Raw genomic sequence first — 22,074 nt, forward strand, 5'->3', positions numbered from 1 at the left:
CACCCACCCCAGGCCTGCTCCTAAGGGCTGCCCGGCACGCACCCACTTTGGTGACGGACTTGTTGAGGATGGGGGCGAGGGTGGGGTCCAGCTCCTCTTGTACGTTCTGCAGCAGCACCGGGGAGCCGATTTGGATGGCATTTTCCAGGATGCGAAGGTAATCGGGCATCTGCAGGTCGATGATCTTCAAGCCCTATTGGGCCAGGGAGGAAAGGAAAGGGTCTGGGTGGGGGTCCGGTGGGGAAGAGGGTCTCTGAGCCAGGGGGCTGTTTGGGGCCCATCGCTGACTGCCCACCCACCCCCAAGTGTTGGTGGGGGAAGAGGCGACTCCAGGGACTCCCGCAGGGCACTCAGCTGGCAGGGAGCCCTGGCACAGCCTAGAGGAGGGAGGGAGGAAGAAAGAGAGTAAGTAAGTAAGTAAATGAGAATGAGAAGGGAGGGAGGGAGGGAGAAAGGAAGGAAAGAAACAAAGGAAGGGAGGATGAGATGAGAAAGAATGAGAAAAGGGAAGAAAGGAAGGGAAGGACGGAAGGAAGGAGGGAGGAGATAATGAGAAAGAATGAATAGAGGGGTAGGTAGGAAGGGAAGAAGGAAGGAAGGTGAAGAGAGGGAGGGAAGGAGGGAGAAAGGAAGGAAAGGAAGGAAAGAAGGGAGGGAGATACAAATGAGAGAGATTGAGAAAAGCGGAAGGAAGGAAGGAAGGAGGGAAGGGAAGGATGGAAGGAAGGAGGGAGGAGATGAGAATGAGAGAATGAATAGAGGAGTAGGACGGAAGGAAGGCAGGAAGGAAGGTGAAGAGAGGGAGGTGATGAGAAAGAATGAGAAGTGGGGAAGGAAGGAAGGAAAAAAGGAAGGAAGGAGAAGAGAATGAGAAGTGGGGAAGGAAGGAAGGAAAGAAGGAAGGAAGGAGAAGAGAATGAGAAAGAATAAGAAGCGGGGAAGGAAGGAAGGAGGGAAAGAAGGAAGATGAGAATGAGAAAGAATGAGAAGTGGGGAAGGAAGGAAGGAGAAGAGAATGAGAAAGAATGAGAAGTGGGGAAGGAAGGAAGGAAAGAAGGAAGGAGAAGAGAATGAGAAAGAATAAGAAGCAGGGAAGGAAGGAAGGAGGGAAAGAAGGAAGATGAGAATGAGAAAGAATGAGAAGTGGGGAAGGAAGAAAGGAGATGAGAATGAGAAAGAATGAGAAGTGGGGAAGGAAGGAAGGAAGGAAGGAAAGAAGGAAGATGAGAATGAGAAAGAATGAGAAGTGGGGAAGGAAGGAAGGAAAAGAAGGAAGGAGAAGAGAATGAGAAAGAATGAGAAGTGGGGAAGGAAGGAAGGAAGGAAGGAAGGAAGGAAGGAAGAAGGAGGAGAAGAAGGAGGGAGGAATAAGGAAAGAGGGAGGGAAGGAGGGAGGAAGAGGAAGAAGGAAGGAGCTGGGGTTGAGAAGGAAAAAGTGAAGGAATGAATGGAGGAAGCGAGGAGGAAGGAGAAGGAGATATGAATGAGAAGGAAGGGAAGAAGGAAGGAGGGAGGGAGGGAGCCAGAGGAATGAGAGGGAGGGAGGAGTGGCCCCGGGTGGAAGCTCTGCTTGGGCCAGTGTGTGTGTGTGTGTGTGTGTGTGTGTGTGTGTGTGTGTCAAAGGTAGCTGCTCACTTTCTTGGCTTCCATGTTCTTGATCCACTTACTGGCCTGGCATTGAGGGTCGATCATCAGAGCCACCTAAGGAAGAAGCCAAGAAGCCACCTTAGAACCTCTTCCATTCCTCGGTGAGGAAGGGTCTCCAGATGGACTTCTTCAAAGCCCCTCAAAGCCCCCCGGCCCCTCCATTCCAGCCGGCCCAGAAGGCCCCAACCTCACCGGTTTCCACGCGTGACGATAATCCCGTTTTCGGTGGAGAAGTCGTCGGAAGGCAGTCCCTGGATATTCCAGGTGCGTACCATGGTTGGGTTGGAGAGGAAGCTGTCGCAGGTGAACATGGGTGAGCAGGGCACATGAAACTGCCGGATCTGCGGGAGGGAAAACGGTGAGCAATCCGAAGAGAGCCAGCAGCACCAGAACACGGTAAGTCCCGGCCATCTTCGATCCTAGGTAGAGGCAGATAATTCTTTCTCTGGGCACCACGAGAATATTACTGCCGAACTAAACTCCATATTGGCAACAGGGAAGGGCATCTGGCCAGTAAAGACACAGCTAGCTCCATTCAATTGCCCAGACTCCACCACGCAAGGGATTACGGGATCGTTAAAAGAAGAAGAAGAAGATGATGATGATGATGATGATGGTGATGATGCTCTAAGCCTAAATGCTGAGTGGTGCGGTGGCCTAGAGGTGGAGGCCTCACAATCTGGAGGCGGTGAGTTCAATCCTAAGTAGAGGTAAATATTTCTCTCTCTGGGCACAATGAGAATATATCTGCCGAACAAAACTCCACACTGGCAACAGGGAAGGGCATCTGGCCAGTAAAACACTCTGCTAGCTCCATTCGGTTGCTCAGACTCCACCCCGCAAGGGATTATGGGGTCGTTAAAAAGTGATGATGATACAAGCCTAAATGCTGAGTGGTGCGGTGGCCTAGAGGTGGATCTCTCGCCTCACAATCAAGAGACTATGAGTTCGATCCTAAGTAGAGGCAGATATTTCTCTCTCTGGGCACAATGAGAATATATCTGCCGAACAAAACTCCGCATTGGCAACAGGGAAAGGCATCCGGCCAGTAAAACACTCTGCTAGCTCCATTCAGTTGCTCAGACTCCACCCCGCAAGGGATTATGGGGTCGTCAAAAGAGGATGATGATGATCTTGGAATCACGGGGGCCTTCCTTGAGCACCTGGGACCTCCCCCAGATCCATCCCATGAGGGAGGTTCTCCCCAAAGCGGGAAGGGCAGGACAAGGATCTGGGTCTCAAAAACCGCACCACGTCTTGTTTGAAGATCCAGTGCGGTTTTTGAGACCCAGATCCTTGTCCCGTTTGAAGAGGAGGAGGAGGACAGGGCAGGTGTGACCAGCGAGGTCCAAACGCCCAGAGGAGCCTCTCCAGCGAAGGATAGAAAGCCAACTCTGGACTCGGCAGCCAACCCGGAGGAGAGCGGGAGGTGCCCGTGAGTCTCACCTGCTTCATCCAGATGTGGGAGAGCATTTCATCGCGGTAAACGGACAGGAAGGGCCCCATGTAGGACACAAAGGCCGAGGCGAGGAGGCAGTCGCCCACCAAGTATCCCAGATCTTCCTCCAGGCCCTGCGGGAAAACGAGAACCGTTTAGCTACCCCGAGGGGGGGGTCCCTGACCCTGGCCAGGCGGCGACCTGTGGACTTCAACTCCCAGAACTCCTCAGCCAGGGCGGAAGGGGAGGGGAAGAAAGAGGAGGAAGTGGGGAAGAGGGAGAGGAAGGAAGGGAGAGATGGGAAGGGAAGGTTAGGGTTAGGATGAAGGCCTACCTTGACGGTCTCCTCCCAGCGGATCTTCTCCCCGGCCAGGCCAGAGACCAGCTTGTCAGCCCGGTCCAGTTTCATCTCCATCTCCTCGGACTTCTTGCGCAGTTCCTCCTTCTGCGCCAGCTTCTCCTCGTACTCCTTCTTCAGCATCTCCAGCTTCTCTGCAACCTGGTGGGAGGCGGAAGGGTCTCAGGGCCAGCCACAGACGCGCCATTCCTTCTTTCCTTCCTCCTTTTCCTCCCTTCTTCCCTCCCTCCCTTTTCCTTCCTTTTTCCCTCCTTCCCTTTTCCTCCCTCCCTCCCTTTTCCTCCCTCTGCCTTCTCTTTTCTTCTTCCCTCTCTTTTCCTCCCTCTCCTTCCCTCCCTCTTCCTTCTTTCCTTCCTTCTTCTCTCCCTCTTTTCCTGATTCTCTCCCTCCCTTTTCCTTCCTCTCCCTCCCTCTTCCTTCTTTCCTTCCTCTTCCCTCCCTCTCTTTTCCTCCCTTCTTTTTCCTTCTTCCCTCCCCCTCCCTTTTCTTTCTTTCCTTCTTCCCTCCCTCCCTCTCTGCCTCCCTCCCTTTTCCTCCCTCTCCCTCCCTCCCTCTTCTTTTCCTTCCTTCTTCTCTCCCTCTCTTTTCCTTCTTCCCTCCCTCCCTTTTCCTTCTTTCCTTCTTCCCTCCCTTCCTGCCGCCCTCCCCTTTCCTCCCTCCCTCCCTTTTTCTTCCTTCTTCCTTCCCTCCCTTTTCCTTCTTCCCTTCCTTCCTCGCTCCCTCCCTTCCTTCCTGCCTCCCTCCCTTTTCCTCCCTCCCTTCATTCATTCTTTCTCCTTTCAGTCTTTATTCCTTCCTTGCCATCCTTCTCTTTTTTTCCTCCCTTTCCCCCCTTGCTTCTCCTTCACATTTTCCTCCTTTTTCCATCTCTACTCCTTCCTTCCTTCTTCGCATCTCCTTCCCTCTTTCTTCCAATCTCTCTTCCGTCCTTTCTTCCCATCCCTCTCCTTTCTGCCTCCCTCTCCTCCTTCCTTTTCCCACTCCCTCTCCCCTCCTCCTTCCCATCTGCCTCCCTCCTTCCCATCTATATTCTTCCCTGCCTCCTTCCCTTCCCTTCTCCTTCCCTCCAGGACAAAGAGGACCTCCCCCAGATTCCCACCCCTCCAGTAGCCAATCTAACCCCCCGGGGTCAGCGTTTCTCAACTTCGGCCACTTTTAAGACCGGTGGACTTCCACTCCCAGAATCCATGCTGGCTGGGGGATTCCGGGAATCGACGCCACACAGCTGAGAGCGGCCAAGCCCTCTCCCAGGTCTTCCTCTGCCTCCACAGAACCGACCTCTCGCAGCCGCTCCTGAGCTTCGGCCTGGGCCGCCTGCTTCTCTGCCAGCTGGGCCAAGGCGGCATTCATGCGAGCGCGCTTGGGCTCCACCACGCGGTAGATGCGCCCGTACATCTGCGGGAGAGGGGAGACCTTAGCAAGCCGTGGGGCGGGATTCAAACACTTTAGCAACCGGTTCTCTGCCTGGTTGTTTGGTGGGCGTGGCCAGGGCCTGCTCGGCCTCCTGCATCATGGTGGGAGGCCCGTTTTTCATCCTCCCCAGCCTCCAGAAACTTCCGGAACTTCCGGGAGGCCCGTTTTTCATCCTCCCCGACCTCCAGAAACTTCTGGAACTTCCGGGAGGCCCATTTTTCATCCTCCCCAGCCTCCAGAAACTTCTGGAACTTCCGGAAGGTCCGTTTTTCATCCTCCCCAGCCTCCAAAAACTTCCGGAACTTCCAGGAGGCCCGTTTTTCATCCTCCCCATCCTTCAGAAACTTACGGAACTTCCGGGAGGCCCGTTTTTCATCCTCCCCATCCTTCAGAAACTTCTGGAACTTCCGGGAGGCCCATTTTTCATCCTCCCCAGCCTCCAGAAACTTCTGGAACTTCCGGAAGGTCCGTTTTTCATCCTCCCCAGCCTCCAAAAACTTCCGGAACTTCCAGGAGGCCCGTTTTTCATCCTCCCCAGCCTCCAGAAACTTCTGGAACTTCCGGGAGGCCCATTTTTCATCCTCCCCAGCCTCCAGAAACTTCTGGAACTTCCGGAAGGTCCGTTTTTCATCCTCCCCAGCCTCCAAAAACTTACGGAACTTCCAGGAGGCCCGTTTTTCATCCTCCCCAGCCTCCAGAAACTTCCGGAACTTCCAGGAGGCCCGTTTTTCATCCTCCCCAGCCTCCAGAAACTTCCGGAACTTCTGGGAGGCCCATTTTTCGCTCTCCCAGAGCCTCCACACGGGCCCTCCACTTACCTAGTATCCAAAACGGGCCGCGTGGAGACTCCTGGGAGAGGTGGGTGGGCGGGCGGGGCCAGCCAGTCCTTGCAACTACCGGTTCGGCGAACCAGATGTAATGTTAGCAACCGCTTCGCCCGAACCGGCCCGAACCGGCTGAATCCCACGCCTGGTGAAGACCAAGAAAAGGCCGTCCCTCACCGAAAACCCCCATCTCACCTCCATGGCTCGCACCCACATGCACAGAGACTTGGCGGCCACCGAGACCCGCCCGATGATGTCTGGCTGGAAATCTGGCTGGGAGCAGTAGGCGCTGATCTTCTTGAGAACTTTGTCGGAGATGTTATCCTTGTCGAAGTAGACCAGTTGCTTGATGAAGTTGGGCTCCCCTGAAGGACCCAGGTGGGGTCAGAGAGCCATCAAATCATCCCACCCATCCTCTCCATCCCCCCCCCCCCCCACACCAGGAGAACCACGCTGAGGTCCACCCTCTGAGAGTTGAAGGTTCATTCCAAGGAAACCAAGATGTCCACCACAGGCAGATGACACCCGTTTGGACCTCAAGATGGGTTCCTCGGAGACCTCTTACCTAGCTGCTTCTTGGCTTCCGTCCAGGTGGGCTCGTTGCCCCGCAGGATCATCACGGCCTGCATCACCGTCTCTACCAGGGTGGGCGGCCGGCCGTAGGACTTGATCTCCGTCAAGTCCTTCTTGTTGAGGGACTCCAAAGCCTAAGGAGACACAAGGGTGGGTCAAGCACGCTCCAAAACCCATCCCCAGAGTCTCCCCAAATGTTCAAGGCGCCAACCTTCTATGTTGGCCCTACAGCAGGGGTGTTAAACTCGATTTCATTGAGGGCTGCATCATCTGTGTGTGTGTCTGTGTGTGTGTGTGTGTGTGTGTGTGAAAGAGAGAGAGAGAGGGAGAGAGGGATAGAGGGAGGGAGAAAGAGAGAGAGAGAGTGTGATGGACGGAGAGAGAGAGAGTGGGGAGAAGAGAGGGAGAGAGAGAGAGAGAGAGAGGGAGAGAGAGAGAAAGTGAGACAGGTGGGTTCCTACCAGTACGGTATGGTATGGTTCAGCCAAATAGGTAGTAACTCCGGTGGACACGTGAACGTACCGGTTCTATCCTCAGCGTCACCATCTTTTGCAAAAAAAATTGGCCACTGAACCAGTAGTAATGGTGGCAAGAAACCACCCCTGGTGTGTGTGTGTGTGTGTGTGCGTGTGTTGTGGTGCGCCAGCAGCCAGCAGAGCCAGCTGCAGATTCAGACAGTGAGGAAGTTGGGGAGGAACCTGGACCAGTCCTGGAGTCTGGGGAAGGCTCTGATGAGGGCTCTGTGTCGGAGGCAGAGAGGGGGCCAGAACCGTATGCCAGTTATCAGCTGCCTTCAGAGTCAGACATCAGTGGGGCAGACGAACAGCTGGAACCTGTTCCCAGTGTGCGCATGCACAGAGTGGCAGACAGAGGGAACAGCTAAGAAACAAGGGTCGACTCGGGAGTAAAAACCACAGGTGGACGTTGAATGGCCCCTCCCGTAGGGAATAAAGAGGAGCGACAGGGGAGTGAGTTTGCAGGAGACCATTAGTTCAATTCGTGAGGGTGAAGATCTGTTCCTGACTTCTTGCTAAGTAATAGGTTATAGGTTATAGGTTTATTTCATTTATATGCCGCCCTATTCCCGGAGGGACTCAGGGCGGCTAACAAACCCAGGGGAAGGGGGGTAATAGAGCCGAGGTGGCACAGTGGTTAGGGTGCAGTACTGCAGGCCACTTCAGCTGACTGTTATCTGCAGTTCAGCGGTTCTATCTCACCGGCTCAAGGTGACTCAGCCTTCCATCCTTCCAAGGTGGGTAAAATGAGGACCCGGATTGTTGTTGGGGGCGATATGCTGACTCTGTAAACCGCTTAGAGAGGGCTGAAAGCCCTATGAAGCGGTATATAAGTCTAACTGATATTGCTATTGCTATTGCTAATACAGACAAGGCAAAAACAGGATACAGAGAAAATTTAAAAACAATCAACAGTCACACAATTTGAGCGGGGAAGGGAACTCATCAACCCCAGGCCTGCCAGAACAGCCAGGTTTTAACGGCTTTACGGAAAGCCTGAAGGGAGGTGAGGGTCCGGATCTCCGCGGGGAGTTCATTCCAAAGGGCTGGAGCTGCCACAGAGAAGGCCCTCCTCCGGGTGGTCGCCAATCAACATTGGCCGGTAGATGGAATCCGGAGGAGGCCTAATCTGTGTGATCTGATGGGTCTTTGGGAGGTAATTGGCAGCAGGCGGTCTCTCAAGTACCCAGGTCCAATACCATGAAGGGCTTTATAAGTGACGACTAGCACCTTGAAGCGTATCCGGAGACCAATAGGGCAGCCAGTGCAGCTCGCAGAGGATAGGTGTAACGTGGGTGTACCGAGGTGCACCCACAATCGCTTGCGTGGCTGCATTCTGGACAAGTTGAAGTCTCCGAATGCTCTTCAAGGAATTGCTGCTACAGCGTGGCGTTTAGAGGATATCGGCCTGGCAGTTCTCCAAACCTGATAAAGGTCTGTAGTTGTGAAATCTCGTGAAAGACTGCTGGCCGGGACTTTGCTGGAGAGGAATTCCTTTTCAACTAAATAAAAGGGGTTTCATCGGGACGAGGAGTCGGTTTCGTGCTCTTGGGAAGCTTAGGACAGAACAGTGGGTGGCCACTGAGATAGGCGTGGCCACGGTGGGTGTTTGACACAGGCTCAAGATGCATTTTTCTCCCCTCCTCTTCTTTCTTTCCACAGTTCTTTACTACACCCATCTTCCTATCTCTTCGAACATTCACTACTTATTCTTCTACCTCCGCTAAACTTTTATTTTCTAAATTTATACCCCCGTTGCTTAATAGTAAATTGCTTTTCCAGGCAGAGAAGCGATTGATACCATTGTACTTTTTATTATTCACCTAATAAAATAAAAAAATTCAATAGCGTAAATAAGATGATAATACAAGATCTCAGAGCGAGGGAAATTTCCAGGATAGTTAGTAAATAGGAACGGCTGTCGGTGATAGATTGCCGATTAAATGGACCCACAGTATTGTAAAATCTGGCATGAAACTGTAGTATTAACTACAGGACCGTGGCTTGTTCTCTACCCAGATCAGGCAAACTTACTTGAGGCCACGTTAATTATAATCCAGTCCATAATTACGCAACCAATAGAATTGAAACCAGAATTATTTTTAATGGGGATAATTAGAGGGAATTATGAGGGGGGAAATCAAATACTTCATATGGCTTGTAATAACTGCAGCAAGAATCATATACGCACAGAACTGGAAAAAACAAAAATAACACCCAAAGAAGAAAATGTGATTAAAAAAATAAAATATTCGAATGCGCTGAAATGGACAGACGCACAAAAGAAATAAAAGAAGAATCGGAGTAGAAGTATAATCTTTATTGTCGTCGTACAAAATAAAGACAACGAAATTGGTTTTCACCTCCCTGGTGCCAAATTATCGCAGAAACGAAAAAAGAAGGAAAAAGAAAAAAAGGATTATTTCGGTACGGAATTTACGGCTAGAGGGAAGATGCAAAGAATAAGAAACCATTAAACAGAGGGGAAAAAGATTTTAGAAATTAGAAAATAATCATAAAACCACAGAATTAACAAGGCGGGGAAAAAAGTAAGCTAGATTGTATATAAAATAGTAGGGAATAAGAAGCATAAGAGAAATATAGGCACACAGAAGGATAAATACAATTTTGTTGTATTTATTTTGTACAATGACAATAAAGACTATCCTACTACATAAAATGTAGTGTATAGAAATAAATACATGGAAAGAACAAGAGGAATAGAATAAATATAAGTATAAATAACTATACGAGTAGATGAAAAAGATGTAAAAAATAGACACACACATATAGAGATATATAAAAGTATATATGTACGGATAAAAAGGATGCTTAGAAATGTTGCAAAGAGGATATTTACGGCATGTTTTTAAAAAAGTGGAAAAAACCTGTTTAATAAAAATATATTTCTTTAAAATTGTAATCCGGTCTAATCCAGTCCTCCGGCAGCACCCTGGGCCCGCGGAGGGCAATTCACGGGCCCCTTATGACCCGTTTTGGTTGCCAGAGTGGTCCTGGAAGCTGGGGAAGCCGAAACGGGCTGCGTGAGGGTTTTGGCCTCCCCAGCCTCCAGCAGCATTCTGGCAACCAAAAACGGGCCGCATGGAGGCTCCATGCCCCCCGTTTGGGTTGTCAAAGGAAGCACAATCCGTCCTTTAATATTTACAGGCTGGCGGCCAGATTTAAGCACACCCGCGGGGCAGATCCGGCCCTTCGGGCTGGAGTTTGACAGCCCCCTCCTGCGCTAGAGGGAGATGTCCTCTTCTCACCTACCTTCATGGCTTCCTCCAAGGCGGGCAACGCTTCCTCCAGATCCTTCTGGGCATTGTCGGCTAACGCTTTGCACTTGATCTCCTCGGCAGCGATCTTCTCGCTGTTGGCCGACACCGTCTGCGGGAGAACGAGGAGGAGAGAGAGTGACGACGACGCCCAGGACAGGTTGTGTTCCCGAGAACCTAAAGCAAACTCCTTGCCCTGACAAAACCCCTTTTTATGAATTGGCTGTGAATTCTGCTCTTTCACATCCAGCAAAGTCTTTCAAGGGAGGATTTACAGTCACCGACCTTATCTGGCTTGGAGAGCTGACAGGCCGAAATCTCCAAAACGTGGCAATGAGTCTCCAAACCAATGAAGCGAACTAACTGTCTCCTGCAAACTCCACTCCCCTTTCGCTCCTCTTTTATTTCCTCTGGAGGGGCCATTCACCATCCACCTGTGGCCTTACTCCCAAGTCGACCCTTGTTCCTTAGCTGTTCCCTTCGTCTGGCCACTCTGTGCGTGCGCACACTGGGAACAGGCTCCAGCTGTTCTTCTGCCTCACTGATGACTGACTCCGAAGGCAGCTGATAACTGTCAGACGGCCCTGGTCCCCCTCTCTGCCTCCGACACAGAGCCCTCCTCAGAGCCTTCCCCAGACTCCAGGAATGGCCCATCTTCCTCCCCAACCTCCTCACTCTCCGAATCTGCTGCCGTCTCTGCTGGCAGGCCACAACAGGTTCGGACGAGAAATAGGCGGTTCCGAACCTCGGACGCTCCACCTTCTGTTGCTCATCGGCTTCCCGTTTCTGCTGAACAATGATCACCAGGTATTCCTCGCACTGTTTCTGGAATTCGGCCACCTTCTCCGCGCCTCCTCCAGCTCCAGGGTCATCACCTCGACTTTTTCTCGGGTCTCGTCAATTTTGAAGAGACCGTTGCGGAGTTTGTTGGCCTGGTCAGAAAGCTCCTTCCGTTTCTCGGCCAGCAGCCTGCAAACGGGGTGGACAGGAGAAGGCTCGTGATGCGGGGACCGCTGTCCGAGGACTGGGTCACTCGCAAAAGGGGTGCATCCGGCCCTTTGGCTCTCCTGCGTTCCGCCTGCCCGGTGCCCCAAATCCCCCCCCCCGCCTTACTTCTTGTAGCCGGACACCAGCTCCAGGTAGTTGGTGGGTGTCACATAGTTATGGCGCCGGAGTTCCAGCAGCATCTTGTGGGAGTATCTGGCCACTGACCAGTGCATGGTGACAAAGATTTTAGCCACTCGCTTTTTGCATCTGGGTGAAAGTGGGAATACAGAATCGTAGAGTTGGAAGGGATCCTGGAGGTCATCTAATCCAACCCCCTGTTCAAGCAGGAGACCCTAGACCAGGGATGTTAACCTTTTTGGCTCGGGGGCTGAAAGCATGTGTGCGCATGTCCACACCCATAATTCAATAGCCCCCGCGCCTCCCTCGCGCATGCACGTACGACCCCCTCCGCCCTCCTGAAGCCTGGGGAGGGTGAATGATGCCTCCCCCCCCCACAAAGGTCCTCTGGAAGCTGGAAATGGCCCATTTCCGAACTTCTGGTAGGCCCGTTTTTGGCTTTGGAGGCTTAAACTGGAGCCTGGGGAGGGCGCAAATGGGCTCCCCCAGCCCTCCGGAGGCCCTTCGAAAGCCGAAAATCAGCTGGCTGGCACACACCATCTTTCTTTTGGACGTTAGGCCTGTCCACACTTTCTATTTTTCTACTAGGTATTTTTCTATGGTGGGAAAATGGGAGGAGGGGATTGTATGGAGTTAGACGATAGGTAGCCATAACAACATTCTTTCTAGAAAGCCAAGGTCATCCTTTATTCTTTCCAGCTCTGCACCTGACCGGATCTGGAGGGTGGAACTGCCAGCAGGGCAGTGGAAGATGGGACCCTGGGATGGGTGTGGGATGCAAGATCTTGAACTTTCAACTGGGTGGGGAAAACCGGGAAGCTTTCAGATGTGGGTTTTCCCAGATGTGCCAACGTGGCTCTCTTCATCAATTGGAACTTTGAGGAATCTTTGCCTCGGACTCTGATTAATTTTGGGTGCTATTTGGAACCCTGACAGCTGACCAAGGGCAATGGTCCGCGTGCCCTCAGGTTCGCCATCACGGACTCAGACCAAGGGGGTCTCCAAATGTGGTAGCTTCAAATTGCCGGGACTTCAACTCCTAGAATTCCCGGAGCCTTGATATATACACCCGTTGTGCTATCTTACTCTCTTGTAATCCCTTCCTCTGCAATCTCTCAATTCTAGGGGATCGGAGGGGGGAAAAACAGGCATGGGGAATTCGGGGGCCTTAGCAAGGCCTTATAAAATGGTATTAACACTTCACATGATATGTATCCCCATTGTGATTCTCTTACTCTCTTCTCATCCCTTCCTCTGCAATCTCTCTATTCTAGGGGATCGAAGAGGGGGAAAAAGCAGGCATGGGGAATTCGGAGGCTTTATCAAGGCCTTATAAAATGGTATTAACACTTCACATGATATGTTTCCCCCCATTGCGGTTCGCTTACTCTCTTCTAATCCCTTCCTCTGCAATCTCTCTATTCTAGGGGATCGGAGGGGGAAAAACAGGCATGGGGAATTCGGGGGCATTATCAAGGCCTTACAAAATGGCATTAACACTTCACATGATATGTTTCCCCATTGGCGGTTCGCTTACTCTCTTCTAATCCCTTCCTCTGCAATCTCTCCATTCTAGGGGATCGGAGGGGGAAAACAGGCATGGGGAATTTGGGGGCCTTATCAAGGCCTTATAAATTGGTAATTAACACTTCACATGATATGTTTCCCCATTGCGGTTCGCTTACCTCTCTTCTAATCCCTTCCTCTGCAATCTCTCCATTCTAGGGTATCGGAGGGGGGGAAAACAGGCATGGGGAATTCGGGGCCTTATCAAGGCCTTATAAATTGGTATTAACACTTCACATGATATGTTTCCCCATTGCGGTTCGCTTACTCTCTTCTAATCCCTTCCTCTGCAATCTCTCTAGTCTAGGGATCAGAGGGGGAAAAACAGGCATGGGGAATTCGGGGGCATTATCAAGGCCTTGTAAAGTGGTATTAACACTTCACATGATATGTTTCCCCATTGCGGTCTCTTACTCTCTTCTAATCCCTTCCTCTGCAATCTCTCTATTCTAGGGGATCGGAGGGGGAAAAAACAGGCATGGGGAATTCTGGGGTCTTATCAAGGCCTTATAAAATGGTATTAACACTTCACATGATATGTATCCCCATTGCGGTTCGCTTACTCTCTTCTAATCCCTTCCTCTGCAATCTCTCTATTCTAGGGATCGGAGGGGGGAAAAAGCAGGCATGGAGAATTCTGGGGCCTTATCAAGGCCTTATAAAATGGTATTAACACTTCACATGATATGTTTCCCCATTGCGGTTCGCTTACTCTCTTCTAATCCCTTCCTCTGCAATCTCTCCATTCTAGGGGATTGGAGGGGGGGAAAACAGGCATGGGGAATTCGGAGGCTTTTATCCAAGGCCTTATAAAATGGTATTAACACTTCACATGATATGTATCCCCATTGCGGTTCTCTTACTCTCTTCTAATCCCTTCCTCTGCAATCTCTCCATTCTAGGGGATTCGGAGGGGGGGAAAAGCAGGGCATGGGGAATTCGGAGGCCTTAAAATGGTATTAACACATGATATGTTTCCCCATTGCGGTTCGCTTACTCTCTTTCAAATCCCTTCTTCTGCAATCCTCTCTATTCCTAGGGGATTGGAGGGGGGGAAAACAGGCATGGGGAATTCTGGGGCCTTATCAAGGCCTTATAAAATGGTATTAACACTTCACATGATATGTATCCCCATTGCGGTTCCTTACTCTCTTCTAATCCCTTCCTCTGCAATCTCTCTATTCTAGGGGATCGGAGGGGGGGGAAAAACAGGCATGGGGAATTCGGGGGCCTTAGCAAGGCCTTATAAAATGGTATTAACACTTCACATGATATGTATCCCCATTGTGGTTCGCTTACTCTCTTCTAATCCTTCCTCTGCAATCTCTCTATTCTAGGGGATCGGAGGGGGGGAAAAACAGACATGGGGAATTCAGGGGCCTTATCAAGGCCTTATAAAATGGTATTAACACTTCACATGATATGTTCCCCATTGTGGTTCGCTTACTCTCTTCTAATCCCTTCCTCTGCAATCTCTCCATTCTAGGGGATTGGAGGGGGGGAAAACAGGCATGGGGAATTCGGAGGCTTTATCAAGGCCTTATAAAATGGTAATTAACACTTCACATGATATGTATCCCATTGCGGTTCTCTTACTCTCTTCTAATCCCTTCCTCTGCAATCTCTCTATTCTAGGGGATCGGAGGGGGGGGGAAACAGGCATGGGGAATTCGGGGGCCTTATCAAGGCCTTATAAAAATGGTATTAACACTTCACATGATATGTTTCCCCATTGCGGTTCGCTTACTCTCTTCTAATCCCTTCCTCTGCAATCTCTCTATTCTAGGGGATCGGAGAGGGGGAAAAACAGGCATGGGGAATTCGGAGGCCTTATCAAGGCCTTATAAAAATGGCATTAACACTTCACATGATATGTTTCCCCATTGCGGTTCGCTTACTCTCTTCTAATCCCTTGGCTTTTTTGGCAGCTGCCGCACAGGGCTGGCTCATCTTGAAATGATTGTCCACTCGGACACCCATATCTCGAAGCCCCTGGCCGGTGTTTTGCAGGATTTCCCCTCTTGGGCGGGAGGTGGGCTCTCACCGTGTCGAAGCTGCCCTTTTCCCACCGTGCCCAAATCCACGCCCTCCAGATACTTCTCCGCCACCTCCAGCAAGGCTTCCTTTGGCCACTCCGAGAACCAGTCAATGGTCGTGCAGTTCACCAAAGCGGGATATTGGCGTATCCGGTTCCTGGAGCATAACAACAAATTAAGCAGAGTCGGAAGGGGCCTTGGAGGTCTTCTAGTCCGACCCCCTGCTCAAGCAGGGGATTCTATGACATTCCAGACAAATGGCTGTCCACTCGCTTCTTAAACACCTCCAGTGTTGGGGCACGCGCAACTTCTGGTGGCAAGGAGTTCCCCTGGTTAATTGTCCTCTCCGTCAGAAAAAAATATCTCTTTCATTCTAGGTTCCTTCTCTCTTTGATAGTCTCCCACCCATTGCTTCTTATCCAGAATAGAATACAGCGTTGGAAGGGACCTTGGAGGTCTTCTAGTCCAGCCTGAGCAGGGGATGGACTAGAAGATCTCCAAGGGCCCTTCCAGCTCTATTCTGATTGACATAGTAAGAGAGAAAGGCAGCTTCTTACCAACGCTCTAAAGACCCCCCCCCTCCCAAGAGTGGGTTTCAGCATCTGCTAATGCTTTCCACAGCTGGGGAAAACTACTGCTAGTCCTCAACTTACGACCACAATCGAAACCAACATTGGTTGCTAAGGCGAGACAGCTGTCAAGGGAGTTTTGCCTGAAGGTCGCAAACGGGGATCCCATGACGTCCCAAGCGTCATAAATGCAAATAGCTGGATTTTGATCACGCGACGGTGGGGGTGTCGAACGGTCGTTAAGTGTGGGAAAACGGCCCTGGATCACTCTTCCCAGCGCTGTTCTAACGCCGAATGGTCACTCAAGGAGAGGGACTGCCTGTCGTTTGGTTTCGGAGGCCAGAGCTGAAAGGGACCTTGGAGGTCTTCTAGTCCAACCCCTTTGTTCAAGCAGGAGATCCTCTACCGTTTTCAATGGGGCTTAATTCACCTCCAGGCTTCAAACTGACGTTATGGGTTGATCCTTGGGCCATTTGGGGGTTCAAAGCCTCGCTGACCATTAGAATTAGAGGGCCTTTGTCTCTGCGCCTCAACCTGGGGTCTGCCTGCCCCTCTCCCCCCTCCAATCTCTAAACCCACCCCACACGTTTCTCCCGTTCACCAGTCCTGTGGCTCCTTGGCCACTGGAGGTCACTGTTGCTCCACGCAGAACCTTCTCCCCACTTTGTCTATAGGCGACCCACCCCGAACACCTCGCCTGACAGATTAACAGAGCTGGAAGGGACCGTGGAGGTCATCTAGCCCAACGCCTCCCCCCCCCCCCGGCCAGCCAAGCTGGAGACCCGACCCCATTTCCAAACGGAGTCACTTCTTGAAAGCTTCCAGGGATGAAGCTCCCACAATTTCCGAACAACAGAATAATAACAGAGCGGGAAGGGACCTTGGAGGTCATCTAGTCCAAACCCCTCCCCCACCCCAAGCAGGACACCCTAAGGCCATTTCCGACAGAGGGCAGTCCGGTCTCTTCTTGAAAGCTTCCAGGGATGAAGCTCCCACAATTTCTGAATAACAGAATAATAACAGAGCGGGAAGGGACCTTGGAGGTCATCTAGTCCAACCCCAACCCCACGGCCCAAGCAGGACACCCTAAGGCCATTTCCGACAGAGGGCAGTCCGGTCTCTTCTTGAAAGCCTCCAGGGATGAAGCTCCCCCAACTTCCGAAGGCAACTTCTGTTCCATGAGTGGAATTGTCCTTACCGTCAGGAAATTCCTCCTTACTTCCAGGTTGAATCTCTCCTTGGTCAGTTTCTATCCATTCTTCCTTCTCTGGCCTTTGGGGGCTTTGGAGAATAGCTTGACCCCCTTCCTCCTCTCTGGAGCAGCCCCTCAAAATATTGGAAGATGCTCTCCTGTCTCCCCTGGTCCTTCTCTTCCCTAGACTAGCCAGGCCCAGTTCCTGCAACCGTCGGTCGTAGGTTTGAGCCTCCCGTCCCCTCATCATCCTGGTTGCTCTTCTCTGCACTCTTTCTAGAGTCTCAACCTCTTTTTTATAGTGTGGTGACCAAAACTGGATGCAGGACTCCAGGTGTGGCCTTACTAAGGCTTTATAGAGTGGTGTTAGTTCCTCCCTTGATCCTGATTCAGAGGTGGGTTCCTACCAGTTCGCACCAGTTCGGTAGAACCGGTTCGTCAAATCTACTGAACCAGTTAGAAGAGGTTCCACCAGAAAGCAGGCCACACCTACAGAAGAGGTTCCAAACATTTTTGAAACCCACCACTGACACACACAGACAGACAGACAGACTCACACAGAGAGAGAAAGAGAAAGAAAGGAAGAAAGAAATAAATAAAGAAAAAAAGAAAAAAGAAAGAAAAAGTGAGAGATGAAAGAAAAAAAAGGAAAAAGGGACAGAGAGACAAAAGGAGAGAAAGAGAGAGAGAAAGAAAGAAAGAAAACACATGGCTGGCAAGCCACTCCCACCAGGTCACATGGCCGGCAAGCCACTCCCACAAAGGAGGCCACACCCACAGAGTAGATTCGTCAAATATTTGAAACCAACCACTGACACACACACACACAGATTCACACAGAGAGAAAAAGAGAAAGAAAGGAAGAAAGAAAGAAAGAAAGGAAGAAAGAAAGAAAAAAGAAGAAAAAAGAAAAAGTGAGAGAGAGATGAAAGAAAAAAAGAAATAGAGACAGAGAGACAAAAGGAAGAGAGAGAGAGAGAGAGAGAGAGAGAGAGAGAGAGAGAGAGAGAGAGAGAGAGAGAGAGAGAACACATGGCCGGCAAGCCACTCCCACCAGGTCACATGGCAAGCCACTCCCACAAAGGAGGCCACACCCACAGAGTAGGTTCAAAATTTTTTTGAAACCCACCACTCACACACACACACACACACACACACAGACTCACACAGAGAAAGAAAGAGAAAGAAAGGAAGAAAGAAAGAAAAAAAGAGAAAAAAGAAATAAAAAGTGAGAGAGAGATGAAAGAAAAAAAGAAATAGAGACAGAGAGACAAAAGGAAGAGAGAGAGAGAGAGAGAAAGAAAGAAAGAAAACACATGGCCGGCAAGCCACTCCCACCAGGTCACATGGCCGGCAAGCCACTCCCACCAGGTCACATGGCCGGCAAGCCACTCCCACAAAGGAGGCCACACCCACAGAGTAGATTCGAAATTTTTTTGAAACCCACCACTGTCCTGATTGCATCCCTCTGTTAATGCAATTGAGGATTGCGTTGGCTTTTTTGGCTGCTGCTGCACACGGCTGGCTCCTATTTAGTGGGTGTCCACTAAGACTCCAAGATCCCTCTCACAGTGACCGCTATTAAGCCAGGTTTCACCCAGTTTATATGTGTCCTTTGGGTTTTTCTTGCCTAAGTGTAACACTTTAATTTTCTCTACCCTGAATTTTGTTAGATAGGGCCCAGTGTTGAAGTCTGTCAGGGGACTGGAGGCTCAAACATACGATGAACGGTTGCAGGAACTGGGCATGGCTGGTCTAGGGAAGAGAAGGACCAGGGGAGACAGGATAGCAGCCTTCCAATATTTGGGGGGGCTGCCCCAGAGAGGAGGAAGGGGGTCAAGCTATCCTCCAAGGCACCCGAAGGCCAGAGAAGGAAGAATGGATGGAAACCGAACAAGGAGAAAGTCAATCTGGAAATAAGGAGGAATTTTCTAGCAGTGAGAACCATCAACCCATGGAACAGAAGTTGCCTCCGGAAGTTGTGGGAGCTTCATCCCTGGAGGACTTCGAGAAGAGACTGGACTGCCCTCGGTCAGGAATGGCGAAAGGGTCTCCTGCTTGGGCGGGGGGGGGGGGGGGTTGGACTAGATGACCTCCGAGGTCCCTTCCAGCTCTGTTATTATTCTGTTATTCAGAAATTGTGGGAGCTTCATCATTGGAGGCTTTCAAGAAGAGACTGGACTGCCCTCTGTCAGAAATGGCGTAGAGTCTCCTGCTTAGGCGGGGGTTGGACTAGATGACCTCCGAGGTCCCTTCCAGCTCTGTTATTATTCTGTTATTCAGAAATTGTGGGAGCTTCATCATTGGAGGCTTTCAAGAAGAGACTGGACTGCCCTCTGTCAGAAATGGCGTAGAGTCTCCTGCTTAGGCGGGGGTTGGACTAGATGACCTCCGAGGTCCCTTCCAGCTCTGTTATTATTCTGTTATTCAGAAATTGTGGGAGCTTCATCATTGGAGGCTTTCAAGAAGAGACTGGACTGCCCTCTGTCGGAAATGACCTTAGGGTCTCCTGCTTAGGCGGGGGGGGGGGTTGGACTAGATGACCTCTGAGGTCCCTTCCAACTCTTGTTAATCTGTAATCATCTGGATCTTGAGCCTGTCATCTAGGGTGTGGCCTATTCCCGCCAGCTTAGCATCACCTGCAAATTTGGTAAGTTCCTCTTCTATTGCCTCATCTAAGTTCATTTATGAAAGTATTGGGAGAGTCCTGGGCCTAAGGCGGAACCTCGTGGTACCCCACTGCTTCCTTCCCTCCATGTGGATGTAGACCCATTAGGGATTACTCGCTGAGTGCGACTCGTCAGCCAGTTGTGAACCCATCTGGTGGTCAAGCCCTCTATCCCACATTTTTTCTAGCAGACTAAGAAGTAGGTTGTGGCCTACAATGTCGAATGCCTTGTCCACTGTATCAAATGCCTTGTCCACTGTATCAAATGCCTTGTTTACTTTATCAAATGCCTTTTCTACTTTGTCAAATGCCTTTTCTACTTAGTCAAACGCCTTCCAGATGCCCAAGCAAATTATGGCCGCTGCATTTTGCCGGTCCACTACAGGCACGATGAACTGGTAGCCTATTCATTTAACGACCGTCCAAAGTTCAGGTCCCAGAAAGCCTCACCTGAAGGGGTCCCCCACTGGGCTGAGGCACAGCACGACGTGAAGATTGTTCCGGACTCTTTCGATCAGGTAGGCGAAGAGGCTGTCCTGACTCTCCTGGATGCCCTCGGACCGGGCCGCGTCAAGGATATGGTTTTGGATCTTTTGGGGAGTGGGGGGAGGGTGAGAAGGGAGAAGAAGATCACCCAGTTTTGGTCGCCACGATATAAAAAAAATAAATACTTTTGAGACTTTGGAAAAAATGCAGAGAACAGAAACAAAGATGATTAGGGGACTGGAGGACATGTCTAATTTAATGAAGAGAAGTACTAGAGGGGGCATTATAGCATCTTCCAATATTTGAGGGGCTGCCCCAAAGAAGAGGGGTGGGTGGGGAAGTCAACCTCTTCTCCAAAGCACCCGAAGGCAGGACGAGAAGCAGCGGGTGGAAAGTTATCAAGCAGAGAAGCAACTTAGATATAAGGAGAAACTTCCTAATAGTGAGGACCATTAACCCATGGAACTGCTTGCCACCAGAACGTGTGGCTTTTAAGAAGAGATTTGTCGAAAACGGTTTAGGTCAGGGGTCCCCAAGCCGTGGGCAGGGGCCCGCCACCAGGCTGCAGCCTGTTCGAACGACGGGGAAGCCCGCGCGAAGTGGCACTCGTATCCACGGGGTCTGCGGACGGACACCGCTCACACCAACGGAGCCAGGCGTGCATGCGTGCAGCTGCCACTGATATATACACGCACCGGGCCGGTCCACCAAGGTTGGCGAACCAGTGGCCCAAAGGGTCTTCCTGCTTGAGCAGGGGGCTGGACTGGAAGACCTCCGAGGTCCCCGTCCCATTCTGTTTTTTCTAGATCTCCCGTTTTTCTCCACAACACTGACCCGTATTCCTCAGGCTGAGGGATTACCCCGCTTCTCAGACCCCCAGTCGGTCTTGGCAGATGATGGCACATGCTCAGGAGCAAGATTTTTAGAGGCAGAGGCCATATTGGAGATGCGCAAAGTAAGGCAGGCGCCATCAACACCTGTGCAGGAATTTTCCTTTGGATCCTTCCCTAGCACACCGCGCCTGGCAGCACCTAGCGCTCCTCAGCTGTCCATTTACTGACTTCTGCCCGGCTCCTGAGGTTTTTTTTGCCCCATTTTAAGAGAATCAGAGTGTTGGAAGGGACCTTAGAGGTCTTCTAGTCCACCCCCACCCCACCGTTCGAGCACGAGACCTTCGAGGATTTCAGCCTTTGCTTAAAATAGTCAATCAATCAATCAGAGTAGATCTGGAAGGGACCTTGGAGGTCTTCAAGTCCAACCCCCTGCTCGGGCAGGAAGCCCTAACCCACAACTTCTGGTGGCAAGCAGTTCCACTGGTTAATTGTCCTCACTCGTCAGGAAATTCCTCCTCAGTTCTAAGTGGCTTCTCTCCTTGATTAGTTTCCACCCATTGCTTCTTGTTCTGCCCTCAGGTGCCTTGGAGAATAGCTTGACTCCCTCTTCTTTGGGGCAACCCCTGAGATATTGGAAGACTGCTATCCTGTCTCCCCTGGTCCTTCTTTTCATTAAACTAGACATTCCCAGTTCCTGCAACCGTTCCTCATATGTTTTGTCCTCCAGTCCCCTAGTCCTCTTTGTTGCTCTTCTCTGCACTCTTTCCAGAGTCTCCACATCTTTTGCTCTACTCAACATCTCCTCCCACCAAGCCGAAGAAAGGAGACAAGGATGACTAGGGGGGGGGAATGCTTGCCCCATGTCACGCACCTCCTCGAACTCATCCGATTTGTAGAGGTTGGGCACTTCCCCGGAGCTCAAGATGTTGTTGATGTCCTCCAAGAAGCATTCGTCCGCGATCTGAGTATCCACGAAGAGGAAGGTGGTGGGCTTCAGGTCGACCCCGGTCTGCCGGTAAAGCTTCTTGATGTCTGGAGAAGGAAAAGGAGGCCTCCGGTGAGGAGCACACGATCAGGAGAACGTAGGAGAACATTCTTGAAGAGAAGAAAGGGGGGTGGGAAGGAGGGAGGGAAGGAGGGAGGGAAGCAAGGAGGGAAGGAAGGAGAGAGAACGAGAGAAAAAAGGAGGGAAGGAAGGAGGGAAGGAAGGAGGGAAGGAGAGAAGAAAGGAGGGAAGGAAGGAGAGAAGGAGAGAAGAAAGGAGGGAAGGAAGGAGGGAAGGAAGGAGGGAAGGGAGAAGAAAGGAGGGAAGGAAGGAGGGAAGGAAGGAGGGAGGGAAGGAAAGAGGGAAGGAAGGAGGGAAGGAAGGAGAGGAAGGAAGGAGAGAAGGAGAGAAGAAAGGAGGGAAGGAAGGAGGGAAGGAGGGAGGGAAGGAAGGAGGGAAGGAAGGAGGGAAGGAAGGAGAGAAGGAGAGAAGAAAGGAGGGAAGGAAGGAGGCAAGGAGGGAGGGAAGGAAGGAGGGAAGGAAGGAGAGAAGGAGAGAAGAAAGGAGG

General features: G+C 51.1%; 1 protein-coding gene across 1 annotated transcript in view; it reads right to left on the bottom strand.

Moving 5' to 3' along the window:
* The window catches only part of DNAH2 (dynein axonemal heavy chain 2), a 170,464-nt gene that overhangs the window by 23,942 nt on the left and 124,448 nt on the right, over positions 1 to 22,074 (bottom strand). The window contains 8 exon segments of the mRNA XM_087715030.1: positions 43 to 193; positions 1,636 to 1,699; positions 1,837 to 1,988; positions 3,094 to 3,219; positions 3,420 to 3,584; positions 4,722 to 4,838; positions 5,876 to 6,045; positions 6,246 to 6,387. Of these exon segments, the coding sequence (XP_087571156.1) occupies positions 43 to 193; positions 1,636 to 1,699; positions 1,837 to 1,988; positions 3,094 to 3,219; positions 3,420 to 3,584; positions 4,722 to 4,838; positions 5,876 to 6,045; positions 6,246 to 6,387 (1,087 nt within the window).

This window comes from Thamnophis sirtalis, unplaced genomic scaffold (genome assembly GCF_051295495.1).
Source record: "Thamnophis sirtalis isolate CommonGarterSnake01/CBP01778 unplaced genomic scaffold, rThaSir2_p1.2 scaffold_4, whole genome shotgun sequence".
Taxonomy (NCBI): domain Eukaryota; kingdom Metazoa; phylum Chordata; class Lepidosauria; order Squamata; family Natricidae; genus Thamnophis; species Thamnophis sirtalis.